Below are 15,343 nucleotides of genomic sequence, written 5' to 3'. Positions count from 1 at the left end.
CACCAACACATTCCAATGTAGGAGGAATAAACTGGTGCTTACTAAAGCTTCCTTAAAATTGCTTTGTCTTCACATAAGAGATTATTTCAACAACCATTCACAATCATTAAAAGTTAACAGACTGAAGAATTTGTAGAAACTTTAACACTTCACTCAAAAGTTTGTAGAAACTTTAACATTTCACTTCCCTCCCCATCAACCATTCCACTATAGGTGGTACTCCTGATAAAAAACTAGAAAGGAACCCTGACACTCCTGTTTTCTATCTGCAGTGATTTTAATGATTTTTGTATGGAGGAGTATTCAGTCACATGAACCCTGTATGGAGACTGAAGCTTCTCACTTCAGTGAGGACTTAGCTTGGGACAAGATTTCCATTCTCCACTTTAGTTAACATGGAACACACCTTGTATAGTATTGAGTCGCAAACACAGAAGATGTCAATGATCACAGGGTTTTCAAGCAGGGGGAGGAGGTGGTCGGGCATTCCTTGCCAAAAATGTAATAGAAAATGTTGGATCTATGGAAGAGCAAGCAGAGCACAGATATGAATGATATGATGGCCATGACCTTGTACAGGTAAGTGCTAGGTGCATACTCAAGTGAGCCTTACCTCTTCAAAGTTTCCATTAATGGCATTGTCCAGGACACACTGACAATGGGTTTTGTACATCATGATGAGGGTATCTACCTATTTCAGGAATTTTAAAAAAAAAATTAAAATCAAATGAAATTCAGAGACATAAGAAGCCACATTATACTATCAGACCATTGGTCCTTCAGTCTCAGTATTGTTGACACCGAGTGCCAGAAATTCTCCTGGGTTTCAGGCAGGAACGCTTCCCATTTCCCCCCGGAAATGCCAGGGACTGAACCAGGAACCTTCTGCATGCAGAGCATGTTTTCTACCACTGAGCTATGGCCCTTCACACAAACTTTCACCTCTTCTACAGGAATTTAGTAAGTATCATAGTGCAGTTTTGCATTAACTGTGAAAGCTGATCTAATACAAAATAATAATGTATGGAATTGAGCATTGCACTCAAGCGAGGTGATCACTTAGTTGTTAATTTATGCAATTTACCATTTATGTAAGATTTTCAAAGTGCCTTGGAAGCCTCATTTGCCCTCACAGCAAACCTATCCAACTATCATAAGCACATAGGACATTGCCTTCTACTGAATCAGACCAATGGTCCATCGATTGCTAGCATTGAGTGGCAGCATCTCTCATGGGCTTCAAACACAAATCTTTTGCATGGAGATAAATGACTTAAGAAGGCTAAGGAGTGATTTGTCATGGCTAAGCCATGATTTCAATCCAGCAAGCACTACAATACTCAGGCTGGAGCCAAAGCTTTGCCATGCTCTGTCCTTCTGCTTCTTGATGTAACACAGAATAGAGTTAAAAGTATAGAGCAATAGCGTTTAACATGCCAAGATAAACTGTCCAATCAAAGGAGCAGAAAGTGACTAGCATTTGAAACTGAACATTCCAAGTTGGGTTCTTCTGTTAAAATTCAAATGCTGATTTCTGACTTTGATCTCCAAAATGGGCATTTTGGCAATTGAATGTTATACATCATCTTGCTGTAAAGGTTGATCTGGACCATCCAATCAAACAGAATCATGAAGATTTTGTCAAAGCTATAAAATTATTTTAAACGCTAATTTGCCTGGCATATGCAGACTGTATCTTCTACAACAAGGACATGTTGTATGCTTCAGGTAGAGCACCTTTCCAAGCTTAAAGTGTCTCCATAGAAACCAGTGTCTACATTTCCTGGACTCCTGTGGGATCCAAAGCATATCTCAGGCTTTTAATGACGATTGGGAAAGTCTGGGAGATCCCAATGATCAAATGGACAATAAGCCAAAATTGTGAAACATTTTCAGTGAGATTTTTCATAAAGGTCTACATTTTATGTGATTGTTCACAAAGATTTACAAAGAAATGAACCCAATCTGCTAGCTGAAATGTCCAGTGCTATTTTCTGTCATGTAAACTCCACATGTACATAATTTAAAAATAATCAGTAAGTACAAGTGTGCTATCTTCTGTTCATTGACAAAACTAGGCAGGAGGAAAAATCCACTTAATAATTTGCCCCAGTCGTTTGCTCCTATCTTATCAGTGCTAAATTAATCCATTGGTATTTGGAATGGATAGTACTCCTAACTATTTCTTTGTTTTGCCCTTCTTAAGGCAAATACCACCTGTTTGTAAAATATTAGGCAAGTTAATATGTAAATAATTTAACCACTTTCCACCGGAGAGCCAGTTAAAAGGAGATAATAGAGGTTTGCTCCCACTATAAATCAGTCAAGTTTGTTTGATTATAGATATTTCTACTTGTTTCATGTCACTACTACTGTGAAGCCTTCAAGGGAAGAGACAGAATAAAAAGGAGCTGATTTAGTTCAATATATTATCACTTTACATTTTTACCTTGTCTTTGGAGATGCACCCATCCAGTACAAGGTGTTGGGCGCTGGGGAATTCTGGAAGGAGAGTCCCAGTTTTGGAGCTCAGTGAATATTTCCGAGTGAATCCACCCTATAAGATGGAAAACAATATTACATCTTCACGCCAACAACCAGCCGCAATTTTAGCAGGATAAAAGTTGGCCATACTAATTGGCATAAATTTACTGATCAGAATTATGAAGCTGGCATTATGAAACTTTTTGCTTTTGTTTTGATCTGTATTTTGTTTTTATATTTAGATTCCATTTTTTAAAATTTAAAGTATGTTTTTCTCTCTCTTATTTATTTGTACTTCAGATTTGGGTTTCCCCTCAAGTTTCTAATTTGCAAATCACTTCAAGATTGCTTATATTAAGTTGTGAATAAATCAATTAAATTAATAATAAATCTATGCATATGAAGACTAAATCAGAAAATATATATGGTGGTGCTTTAGCACACAGGAAAACACACACACACACACACACACACACAGAGAGAGAGAGAGAGAGAGAGAGAGAGAGAGAGAGAGATTGAATTACAATAATAAATCTGCCCAGGCATTTTCTGGCTCAACCAGATAGCTCCAAGGTCTCCACCTGCCTATGTTTCTGCACTAACCCTAAGCATTAAAAGGACAGAAGGAGAGGGAAAGAGGGAACGGATTTTCTTAAAAAACCTGGATGCTTCTTCCTGAAATGATTCCAAAAACTGTGTTTTCTCCTTGTTGCCTTCTTTTTCATACCTGCCCTTTAAAATGTTTGAATTATATTTTAATTTGTTTTTCTTTCTTTCTGTGGTGTTTTTTTTAAAAATAAAAGATTTTGAAACTGAAAAAAGGACTTTCCACAGCAAGGAAACTCATATTCTCGGGATAAATGATCATAATCTGTATATTATGTGTAAATTATTCGTTTTGTAGCTTTTGCAGACTTTTTAATTTGTAAGAGGGATTTGGGTGGGATCAGAGGTAGAAGGATTGAGAGCCATAGAGGAAGGCTCCCTTTGATTTCTGGGCCCTTAGAAGATGCTGGGATACAACATTTGTAAGGAGTGTGGGTAACTATGTGTTGGTAACTACTGAAAGCTAAATTTATTTGGATCCCATATTTTCGATCCTACAGTTTACAACATGGAACCAGGAGCACAGAATGTGCAACATTAGTCTGGCTTGAACATTGCATCCCTTTATATTTATTCCAGTGACCTCAGCTTTTGAATTTGTTATATATCGGCACTCTCAGAATTAGCATGCCGGGTGACACAAATCAGGCCATCTAACTAAGCAGTCTATCCATGGCCAATCTCATGATTCAAGGATAATAGTCAATGGATATTTTAAATCAGAAATTCCCAAACTGTAGTCTGAGAACCATCTGTGGTCCACAAGCTTCATTCAGGTGGTCCATGGCTTGTCTGTGGATTTGTGGTTTAAGACAGGATATGGCACATCCATCACATTAAATATTTTTATTTTATTTTTAATGGTTTATTATTGCTTCATTTACTTCTTATATTGTGTTTTATTTTGTTGCATGGAATTCAAATTGTAATGCCATAAAATGCAATATAAAAGAAATAAACATAGCTCTAAAATACCATTAAAGAATCTGGCACATTGCGATTTCTATGAGAGGTGGAAAAATCAGGAAGTGGTCTACCAAGACCCTCAGCAATTTTCAAGTGGTCCATAGAGGTAAAGGTTGGGGAACCGTTGTTCTAGATTTTCAACAATTTAAAGTAAAATTAAGTGAGCAAGGATAGAAATATAGATAGTGAGGCTGCACCTCACCTGAGAATCAGGCTACACAAACACAGATAAAGAGCTAAATGAAAGAAGTGATGTGTGTTCACATTCTGTATTGACACAAACATTAGGTGGTTTAAAAGACTGTCATGAGTCAACATGGCTGCAGTTGAACAATTACCTCTCAGCATTTGGAGACTGTTTTTGTGTTTGTTTGTTTTTAAAAAAACAAGAGTAATTTGGGAAACATCATGATGCAAGTACCCATCAAACATTCAAAAATGAGGGGCAAGGGGAGCTGAGGGAGGAGGTGTGGTGTGTGGGTTTGTGTCGAATGCAGAGAAAACATTGGCATGATGAATTCAATAATGAATCTGGAGACTTGGGTCTCAGCCGCACATTTGCCATGGGTGTCTTTCACTTCGAAGGAACTCGTTGTAAGCCCGCTTAACGTGAGAGTCCATGACAGCAATTATTTGTGGCTCAATTAATCACAGAGTCTTGAATGGCACAATAAATGCTTTAGATAAAGGAGTTTGTTGATACTGCTGCCTTCACAGTGGGTGAGGGGAGCCAACCATTTGCAAATCTGTGTGTCTCAGTGAAGCAAAAAAGGTTGTAGACGTGGGAGGCTTGGGAAAGTTCTGTCTATAATCAATTAGCATAATGTAATGAACTTTATTGACTGTAGTTCTGTAAAATATTCATACCTTATGTTACCTGGGGGACATGTTGCTAAACAATCTAAAATTTTGGTCCTCCCCAAACTGGGGGAAGCTGACATTGGGAAGAGCTTCGTTGATGCCCCACATATATGGATTGTGCTATTGTACAGTTTAGTTGTTAGGTCACCTTGAATTTGGTTGTATCTGAGTGGAGTCAAAAGTTTCCTGTAGCTGTTCTGTTCTTAAATCTCTAATTTGAGTTCACTCCCCCCTCTGGATCAAGAGTCTGCATTTTCTAGTCTTCTTACCAAGTATAAACAACAGGCCACAACTACATGAGCTTTTGAAGCAGACATCAAAAGACTGTGGAACTTCCACTATGGGATCAACAGGGCTCTGTGTATCTGATGTTCCCACCACATTACAAAAGCATATGAAATATTACTCACCTCATTCTTCAACTTGCTTCCAGAAAACCTTTGAAAACCAAGATATTTCACATTTGCATTAGGATGTAAAATTTAGGAAATGTTGAGAAAAGTACTACCACTTCTTATCATGTTTCACAAAAGGGAGGGTGGTGCTTTTTTGAGGAGAGTGAAGCAACATCTATTTTCACTTGGTTAATGATAATGATGATGATGATGATGATGATGATGATGATGATAATAATAATAATAATAATAATAATAATGCAGATATATATTCAGCTATACTGAAATTCCGTTGGTGATGGAGACTGAAACATTATATGACAAATTGTCCACTCAAACCAATGCACTAGCTTCCTTTCATACCAGTGGTGACTGCAGACATATAGAGGTCTGTTTTTCCTTAAAAGATTTTCTGCAGTCAGAAGAAATTTGGATTAAATACAACAAAAATTATGGCCTGACATTTTGATGTGGATGTTGCAAAAAGCTTCTGTGCATGGGTAGCAGTGGTTCCACAATAAATCCCTGTCTGCAAGCAGCCTAACTCAGTCTCAGAATAGCTAAAAGTTTGCCACTTTTTTGATGACTGTGCCTTTTCTGTGGTGGCTCCTTGCCTTTGGAATGCCCTCCCCAAGAGCACCTACTAGAGACCTCATTTCTCTCATTTAGGTGCTAGGCAACACAATTCTGCTTTCCGGGGCTTTTAAGAGCATGTTCCCCAAAGTGTCCCCAATAAGGGGTGTGTTGTAGAGTTATGCAATTGTCTCTGTTGGCTTCAACCCCACCCACTGTCAGGATGTTCCTCCCACACACAGACTGCCCACAAGGCAATGAGCCCATAAATCAGTTGTTCTCAAAGGGTGTGACACGCCACACTGCTGTGGCAGGAGAGGGTAGCCATTGGTTATATGTTACTTATAACATATAACACAAATAGAGCCTGAATGCACACCACTCCCCTGTCCACACTTTGAGCATTTGCATGTTCAAGCAAACGCCTGATCATGTAATATAATAATCAAGTTTATGGGCTAATAGCCGTAAATAAATAAATAAATAAATAAATAAATAAATAAATAAATAATAAATAAATATAATAATCAAGTGGTGAAAAATCAAGTGTACATGTGTGAACTAGACCAAGGTGATTTTTGAACATCATTCAACACTATATCAGTTATACTTCAAATGTTATTTTACCATACCTTGTCAAACCTTTTCCAGAATACACTGAGTGATAGTATGCACTGCTTTCTTTAATGCCAATTCCATAATAGTGATATCTGTAGCAGGGAAGAAGCCAACAAACAGATATAGAGATAAATAGATAGATTAGATAGAGATAGATAGATAGATAGATAGATAGATAGATGATAGATGATAGATAGATAGATGATGATAGATAGATAGATAGATAGATAGATAGATAGATAGATAGATGATAGATAGATAGATAGATAGATAGATAGATAGATAGATAGATAGATAGATAGAGATGATAGATATGCTGTTAAAAGGGGCACAAAAAGTTGAGGACAAAGCAGAACTCAGACTTTCAAGTTTTATTTTTTTATGTTCATTAGGTAACTTTCATTCAGTAATCCTGTCCCCCAAGACAGGACATTATTAAAAGCTAAGATTTGAACTTAGGAGCATGACTAGTCAAGGTGATGAAAGACCCCAAAGTGTTATCACAATAAGAAGTTTCACCAGTATCCCTGAAAACAGGGTGCATGCCTTTCCTTAAGACTCATAAGCAAATAAGAGAAAAACAAGACAGTAGTTTATATGATGGCATCCATTTTGTCATTAGGTATTGACATTTAAGCCAGGAACCCAACTTATTTGGATTTTTAGAAACTGCTTATTTCCAGCAGTCGGAGGTATGCAGAAGCGAGCTCACTCGCCATAGTGAACTTTAGCTATTGAATAGTTTACTATCTGTAACATAAAAAGTAATTTTTTTATATAAAATATAGTATGATAGAAGAGGGAGGATCAAGAAAAGGGAAACTGATTTATAGGATGCATAAGAGAGATGGGATAGGTTTATTTAGTGTCTAATTGTTTTTATTGTACTGAAAATGAATAAAAGATGTGAAGACAATCTTCATATGTGCATTTTTCGTCAAAATTTACTGTAAGAAGCAGAAGAATCTCTCTCCCTCTATTTCTTCACTCTCCCATTTTCATGTGCATGGACATATGTTCCTGTGCGGCAAGTAGCCCTGGCCTGAGCATATGCTGACACAAATGATGGCTGATAAGGGCAATGATAGGATTAAGCTGTTCAGGCACTTGCAATAACTCATTATCGCAAGGCCAGCTGCCATATCAGTTTTATTAACCCACTAAATCACTTTTAATAAATAAGATAATGCCTTTCAGAAATGGCGCAGGGAAGCTAAGATTTAGCATTGATCAAAGTCTACAAAGAAATTAAACTGTAACTCGAGCTCAAACAGCCCACAGCATCTGCCCTCCATGACACCTACACAGGTCATCCCTCAACAGGAACCGCAGCTGCACAGCAGACCTTGGCCTTGGTCCAGAGGAAGTTACTTGTGTGGCTTAATTTAAGCACAGCTAATTTATCTGTCACGTTGATTTCAATAGGGCTTATGTCCAACGGCTTTCTCTGCACTGGGCCATTGGTTTAATGGTTCCTACTAAGTTAACTGCCTGCGGGATTTCATGGACAGCAGTTGTGTGGAAAGGTCTCTTCCTCCGGGCCTTTCCATCACTTTTGCCATTTCACTACGCTTACTCTAACCTCTTCCATCTTTCACTCCCTCCCCCTCTTGTTCACCCAGCCCATTCATGCTGCCTTTTGTAAACCACTTTGTGGTTTTATTACAGTCAAGAGGCATATAAATGTTGGGAGATAAATAAAATAAATACATTTTTCAGCCTTTTCATCAAGCATCAAAGTAAATAAGGTTGGTTGTAGGAAATCAGTAGGAAATGAATCTCACCTGGGCTCACACAAGGGTATTTATAAAAGATCAGACCTAGAGTACATGGATCTGGCTGCCAATTAGTTTCTGGGCCTAATTCAAACTGATGGTTTTGAGCTATAAAGCCTTAAATGGCTCAGACAGTGGCAGAGAACAGGCGGGGACGTGGCTGGCATGTGTCTCGGGGGCGTGGCATGTGTCCCGGGGCGTGGTGCGCCACCTGCAGGGGCGTGGTGCACGTCCTGGGGGCGTGGCGCCCACCGCAGGGGGGTGGTGCTGGGGGCGGTGCGCTCTCCCCACCCCCCTCTTCCTCTGCCTGTGGGCTCAGGACCGCAATACCTCAAGGACTGATTCTCCCTATATGAACCAACCCAAACCTTGCTATTATCATTGGAGGCCCTTATTCTGGTGCCCCTTCCATGAGAGGTCCAGAGAGTGGCACTATGAGAACGGGTCTTTTCTGTGGCCGCTCCCCATTTGTGGAATGCTCTCCCCAGGGAAGATAATCTGACACCATTTTTGTCTAGTTTTAGGCACTAAGCAAAAACTTTCCTTTTTACCCAGACTTTTGTCATTTAATCTGAAGGTTTTTAAGTATTTGTGGCCTTTTTTAGTGGAACAGGGTCTGCCAATGATATGCTTGTGAATCATCCTAAAGACATTTTGATTTCTAATCTGTTGCACCCCAGAATTTTCCATGTTGATATCCTGGTTGGGGTTTTTGTTTTCTTCAGATCTCATCTGTGCATATTTTAAGAATTGTAAAACATAATTGCTCTAAGTGTGGCCAGGCCAAGTGCTACTGAGGCTTTGAGGGGCCTTTTAATTAATAGCTTTCTTCTTGGGGGTTGGACCCAGAGCTATCATTCTATCATTAATCTTCCCCATTAATAATGCCCAGTTCCACAATTAGGTTTGGAGAAAAGCCTCCTATCAGCTCCAATAGGAGGTCTTTTTCAAACCTAACTGCTGTGTGTGACTGCAGGGGTGTGTGTGTTTGTGATTATTTTGGCGAGTGTGGCTAGGACCTTTGCCCCTGCCTGCTTTTTATCTGGCCCCATCCATGCAGCCCCTGGAAGATCAGCCACAAGAATACATGGCCCCATATCTGAAATAGATTCTGCACCCTGTTTTAGAGACTATTTATTAATTCATCTCATATGAGAATTCCCATTGTCTGATGAATGATTTTACGGCTTAACACACACATTTATAGATTGAGAAATCACAGCTCCGAAGAGCTAGAGGTGGAATATCTCTTACTTTGAGTGGCCTCTGGTGCCCAGCCGCCTTGTGGTGAGAAGAGGAAATTTCTGACGAATAGTCTAGAGTGAAAGATCAGAAATTAAATATCTATAATGGGAGGGCAAAGGCTGTGGCATTGCGTTCATCTCCCCTGCCGCTCTCATTTCCCACATTATGAAACCTGAATGTAAAACCTCTATAGCTTAAGATTTACATCTAGGAACACAGGAAGTTTGCCACAAGCCAACGGTCCATTTTGCTCAGATGTGTCTACAACAGCTGGTAAGAGATTTCCAGGGTTCCAGGCAGATAAATCTCCCATCCCTACCTGAAGTTTCTGGGGATTGAACCTGGGACACTCTGCACACAAGGCAGATGTTCTTCCACATTCTGTGCCACAAGAACAAGAATCAAACAATTTTGGACAAGTGGCACAAGAAAAGCCCAGTGTCACTTTTAGCATCCCACATGAATTGCCCTGGAAGCATCAACAAGACAACTGGGCAATATGAGTAGCTGGACGGTTACCAAAAAGCCAGGTGGGTTTTAAAACAAGGGGTTTTTTTAGCTTGGAGAACCAATTTATTCAATGTGGTTTGAGATAAGGAACTCTGAACTTGAGATGTGCCGATACTGGGTTGTTGTTTTTCAGTTCAACAGCATAGCTAATCTTGTTTTGAAAAGGCCCTCCTTGGAACTGACTTCTGCAACGGCACAACTGAGGGTGAGCCGAGCTGCCAAAAGTCACAGACACCACAGCTCAGCAGCCAACAACAGAGCAAATACCCTGGAGCCGGAAAGCCCAGCATCTAATAGAATGAGATAATCCCACTGTTGCCAAAATTCGGAAAAGGAAGTAATGCAGTTGGGGGTAGGAATTAAGGTTAATTCACTCTTGTTGGTACTGAAGTCATTTAATATCATTGGGAGACATGGACCCCTCCCCCATTTCATTAAATTAATGTGTTTCAGCTCCACAAAGCAATTGGGAGATATGGGTGTTTTTTGAACTCTGGAGCTTTCTTGGTGTTTAGTTTCACTAGTTCCTAGTAGTTTGGATTTAATTTGGAAAGCCCACCTCTCACTTTGATTAAATAAGTTCAACATTAAAGCATGGGTGGATTTTTGTCAATTGGGGGTAGGAGGGAAGAGGAAAGATCTGCCACCTGCAACCCTATCCTTTTCAATCTCTTTCATTAACTGTGCCCTGTTCTCACAGTAATTATTACAAAAGTTACATGCCTTTCAACTTTGCCGACTCCAGCAATCCTTTTCCTCTACCCTGCACCTCTTCAGGTGAAGGACTGATTCTATCCTCCTGCAAATCCCCGGCTTCTACTACTGCCCCTTCTCAGTCCCATGTTGCAAAACAAAGAAGGACATTGAGCATATCCTACCAGGAGTAAGATTTAAAATAACATTTCACTGAAAGCACAGAGGGCTTTGCTCAGTCCTGTTATCATGGGAGAAATCAGAGGCTCAAATCAAACGCCTCTTGAAGAAAATGAGGGAACTGGTTTTGTTTATTTCAAAAAAGCAATGAAATGAAAACAGGTGAATCAAATGCCTTATTTACCTTCCCAAATGTGGCAGCACAGGCAGGTTCAAGTTTCTCCTTCCTGCAGAAGTCCAGGTAATGTGCATAGAGGATGCACCTCGGCAAACAAACCCCTTCACATACAATATAATTCTCTTCCAACCTAAAGGTGGAAAACAAGCCAATAACATGAAATACTCTATCCTATCCTTAATCCTAGTTTATCTATCTTTCTTATTATTATTACTGACCAGCCCAGAAATTGGAAAAAAAAGTCCTGGTCCTTTTGTACTGTGTGAATACCTCCACCACTTTCTTCCAATCATTTTTCCTAAATGTTAATAGTCCTGCCTCTGACCTAACCCTAAGCCAAACCATAGCCTAGCATGAACGCAGAGGTGTATTGGCTTCCAGGGAGCATATAACAATTGCCTGGCTGGCCTTTTAGCTCAGCAGGGCGCAGCAGTTTGCCCAAGCTTTGGTTTAGTGTGTGCCACCTGCATGCAGGATCGTGGTTAAGATCACTCTTCCTCAACCACAATCCTGCGTGTGAATGGCATGTGAAGCCAAAGCTTGGATCAGCTGTCACAATGAACTAAAAGCCACCCAAAGAGCCACCCAGAATGACTGGGGCAACCCAGCCAGATGGGCAGGGTGCAAATATTATTATTATTATTATTATTATTATTATTATTATTATTATTATTATTATTATTATTATTGCAGTCCTGGTAATCCATATTTAGGCTTACAATGACATGGAAATCACGCTAGCCTAAAACAATTAAAAATGAATACATTAAATGGGGAAAAGTAACACTGTGTACACAGCATGGAGCACTCTAGGTGCTTGGACTGCAGCTCCCATAACCCCCGTCCAGCATGGCTGATGGGCAAATATTCTTGGAATTATAGTCCATAATATCTGGAGGCACCATGTTGTATACCCCTGGAGTAGAAGGAAAGGGGCATTGCGTGTCTACTCCTAAGCAAGTGCCATTGAGTTTAATGGGACTCACTCCTCAGTAAGTGTGCAGAGTTAACCAGCACTCTGGAGTGGCCAGTGGTCTTACCATTGCAAGGTGAGTTGCGTCTGCTTCTTCTTATCTTTCATCATCTGAGTGATCGTTTTCTTTGGAGGCGAGTGTTTGTTCAGAGATTTTATCTTACTTTCGTGGCTCTTTCCATCTTCCTCTTCCAAGGAAAGGGGTTCACGGTTAAAATGAATTTCTGAGCACAAGGGAGTTTAAGAAGAAAACACAATGAATCAAAATGAACTGTGGGCTGTTGGTTCATTTTATTTTGCTATGCCTGTACCTGGGAACTCCACACAATTTTGAGCTTGGATTTCTTGGATGGGAGCTTTCCCCTCTTGATGCAGATCAGAGCCACATGGGGAGAAGCCTAATCCAGATCAGGTGTGTTGCAAAGAGCCACATTGCGCATACACACAAACACATCCCATAGTCCCAATGCAACAAGAGCAACATCCCCATGGCTGCAGCGGATGACTTCTAGTTTTGTCTTCTTATCATAGAGCTATACAAAGTGTGAAAAGGTGTGAAAAGAAGAATGTTCGGTAGGCATACGGGAAGAGGTGAATATTTGGTCCAATCAATGCTGCTGTTTTAGCTATTATATTCATATTTCACATGCAGACTGTTGAATTTTGGGTACCTCGGTAACAAAACCCCATGCACCAATAGAAATTACTCCAGTAAATGTTCCCTTGCCAATTTGGAATCTGTAGATACCCAGCTGAGGGAATGCCCACCTCAGACTTGCAGACTTTAGCACCAGCAAACACTACACCACTAAAAGACACCATGTTGCACATCTGCATAGTAAACTGAAGCCAAGCTCTGTGACTGTAATTCTAAGAAGCCCAGCTAAAACCAGGGAGACTCGCATTCCAAGCCTATGTATTTATTTAGAAGGAAGTCCCGCTGAGTTCAAGGGGACCTCTTTCAGCCTTTCGCTTTCTGTAAATATGTTTAGGATCTGGGTTTCAGAGAGAGAACGGCAGCGAAAGGGAGGGAATTCGGTGGGAATGAAAGCCTTTGTATTTTTCTCACCAAACTGAGGGGTGACGTGGGGGTGGGGGGGATGACCTGTGCGTCCTTTTCACTGCTTACTTGGAATGCAATGGAAACAAGATAAGCTCGGCATTGGCTCCGAGGCATCTCTTTCCACTGCAATTATTTGGAAAAACGCTCCCTTCGCATCCGTGGGTGGGAGGGGAAGACAAGGAGTTTAAACCCGAGCATCCTCCATCCTGGTCTCTGCTCCCAGCGCCAAAGGCAGTACAAACGGGAGCAGGGGGTGGTGACAAATCCCCGGGGCTGGTGCAGAGTGCGCAACGGCATTGGTCCCAGCCCAGCAGGAAGACACGAGGAAGGGCTCCCCGATCCGAGGCTGCCCCCGCCGGCCCTGAGGGATTGTGATTCCTTCTCTCTGGGCTGCCCCTTCCCGCTGGCCGGCATGCAGCTGCCCCCTCACCTGCCTTGATCCCAGCGCGGAGCCCCGGCTCGGGGGCCCCACGGCGCCGTCCTCCGGGCAGCGAGCCGGCCTGGGGCGCCTCGTCCAGCAAGCCTTGGGCCAGCAGCTCGGCGTAGCAGTCCTCGTCCTCCTCTTCGTCCTCTTCGTCGTCCGTCTGCTGCGGAGGCTGCGGCTGGCCCGGCGCAAAGGCGCCCCGGGATGGGAACTTCGCCAGTTTCTCCATCCTCAGGGCGCTGCGCCCGCCCCGTCCATGGATGGTCGGGGGCGCAGAGGGGCTGGAGAGCACTCGAGGAGGCGGCCACCCAACCGCACTGCGGCCCCAAGGCGGGGTGGGGAAGGACAGGTGCACGATCTGGAACGGAGCAGGTGCTGGTCAGGTTGGCACAGGCGGAGCCGAAGGGGCATGAGACGTGAAGGCTCTCTCCAGTCAAGCTCCTTTATGGAGACAGGAGGAGGAGGAGGAGGGCCGTCGAGAACAAACCGCTCTCCCCCTTCAGCACCGCCAGGCCGGGGAGAAAGGAAAGCCCTGCCCACCCATTGTCACGCACTCTGCCCCACGTCAGATTCGCGACCTCTTTCCCTTTCCCTTTTAAGCCATGAGCAAGTGCCCCTGCAGCAACTCTTCTTCGCTCAGATACAGGTCTCGTTTGCTCTCCAAGGCTCGTCCCCAGAGGAAGGGACGTTCTGATAACGGCTCTTTTGAGAGCGTGCAAAGTGGAGTCACCGCAGTCGCCTCCTACAGACCTGGTCACTAAGATCAGGCTTCCAAGCCAGAGGGCGCGATTTCATAGAGTTGCAGGGGACCCTGAGGGTTCTATAGTTCAATACCATGCAATGCAGGAATCTTTTGCCCAACGTGAGGCCCACGGCCCCATGATTAAGAGGCTCTTGCTCTACCAACTGTGCGATCTAAGGGCCAAGGTTCCTGGCAGTTCTAACTAAAGTAAGGATGCTGACCTCTGATGAATTAAAGTGGGTCAGTTGATGCTGGATCTTTGATAAATACCGGGAGCAGACAGATGATCCCCAGGTACTTTGTAGACAGGTGCCCTGCAGTGATGTTCACTGCCAATTCAGATTGGGTGGGGGGACTGTATCGTCCACTCTGGAATGTCCACTGCTGGGGGACATATTTTTAAAATATAATGTTCCCCAGTATTAAAAGCAACAAGCAAAACCCACCACCCACAACTATTTGCCTGCTTTTGGAAATCCAACCAGTACAGTGGTACCTCGGGTTACAGATGCTTCAGGTTACAGACTCTGCTAACCCAGAAATAGTACCTCTGGTTAAGAACTTTGCTTCAGGATGAGAACAGAAATTGCGTGGCGGCAACGTGGTGGCAGCGGGAGGCCCCATTAGCTAAAGTGGTACCTCAGGTTAAGAACAGTTTCAGGTTAAGAACGGACCTCCAGAACGAATTAAGTTCTTAACCCAAGGAACCACTGTATTAGTTTTTCATCTCTTTGGACATTATAACATTCAAATATGCACCTCTCTATCCTCAGTCTGGGAAGCTGCACAATTAACAAAGGATTACTACCCCCCCACCATGAGGTGCTGCACAGAGAGTGCAGCTGCACCTTGCTAGATCACCTGCAGAGAACAGGTGGGCTCAGGTGTCCACACAGACTTTAGGCTTCCCACCCTCACTGTATATTGTGATCTCTTAGATAAGTACTTAGTATGACGCACAGCTCATTTACAAAATCTCTCCCAAATCAGTCGGGAAGACAAAACCACCACAAAAAGAAAGACCCGCAGGCAAAGAACTATAAATGCTTAGCAAAGT

The 15,343-nt window shown here is 42.3% G+C and overlaps 1 protein-coding gene across 2 annotated transcripts in view; it reads right to left on the bottom strand.

Moving 5' to 3' along the window:
* The window catches only part of RFX6 (regulatory factor X6), a 28,570-nt gene extending 14,332 nt beyond the window's left edge, over positions 1–14,238 (bottom strand). For both annotated transcript variants that reach the window (XM_081188929.1, XM_081188930.1), the window contains exons 1-9: positions 13,551–14,238; positions 12,125–12,281; positions 11,091–11,214; positions 9,533–9,594; positions 6,518–6,595; positions 5,328–5,355; positions 2,450–2,557; positions 614–691; positions 407–520 (exon numbers count right to left, since the gene is read on the bottom strand). In XM_081188929.1, coding sequence (XP_081045055.1) covers positions 407–520; positions 614–691; positions 2,450–2,557; positions 5,328–5,355; positions 6,518–6,595; positions 9,533–9,594; positions 11,091–11,214; positions 12,125–12,281; positions 13,551–13,773 — 972 coding nt within the window. In that variant the 5' untranslated portion in view covers positions 13,774–14,238. The remainder of the gene's footprint in view (positions 1–406; positions 521–613; positions 692–2,449; positions 2,558–5,327; positions 5,356–6,517; positions 6,596–9,532; positions 9,595–11,090; positions 11,215–12,124; positions 12,282–13,550) is intronic.
* Between the last annotated feature and the right edge of the window lie 1,105 nt (positions 14,239–15,343).

The sequence above is a fragment of the Podarcis bocagei genome, assembly GCF_964188305.1.
Source record: "Podarcis bocagei genome assembly, chromosome: 3".
Classification (NCBI taxonomy): domain Eukaryota; kingdom Metazoa; phylum Chordata; class Lepidosauria; order Squamata; family Lacertidae; genus Podarcis; species Podarcis bocagei.
The sequence above is the reverse complement of the archived record's forward strand: the minus strand, read 5'-3'. Positions and strand labels throughout refer to the sequence as shown.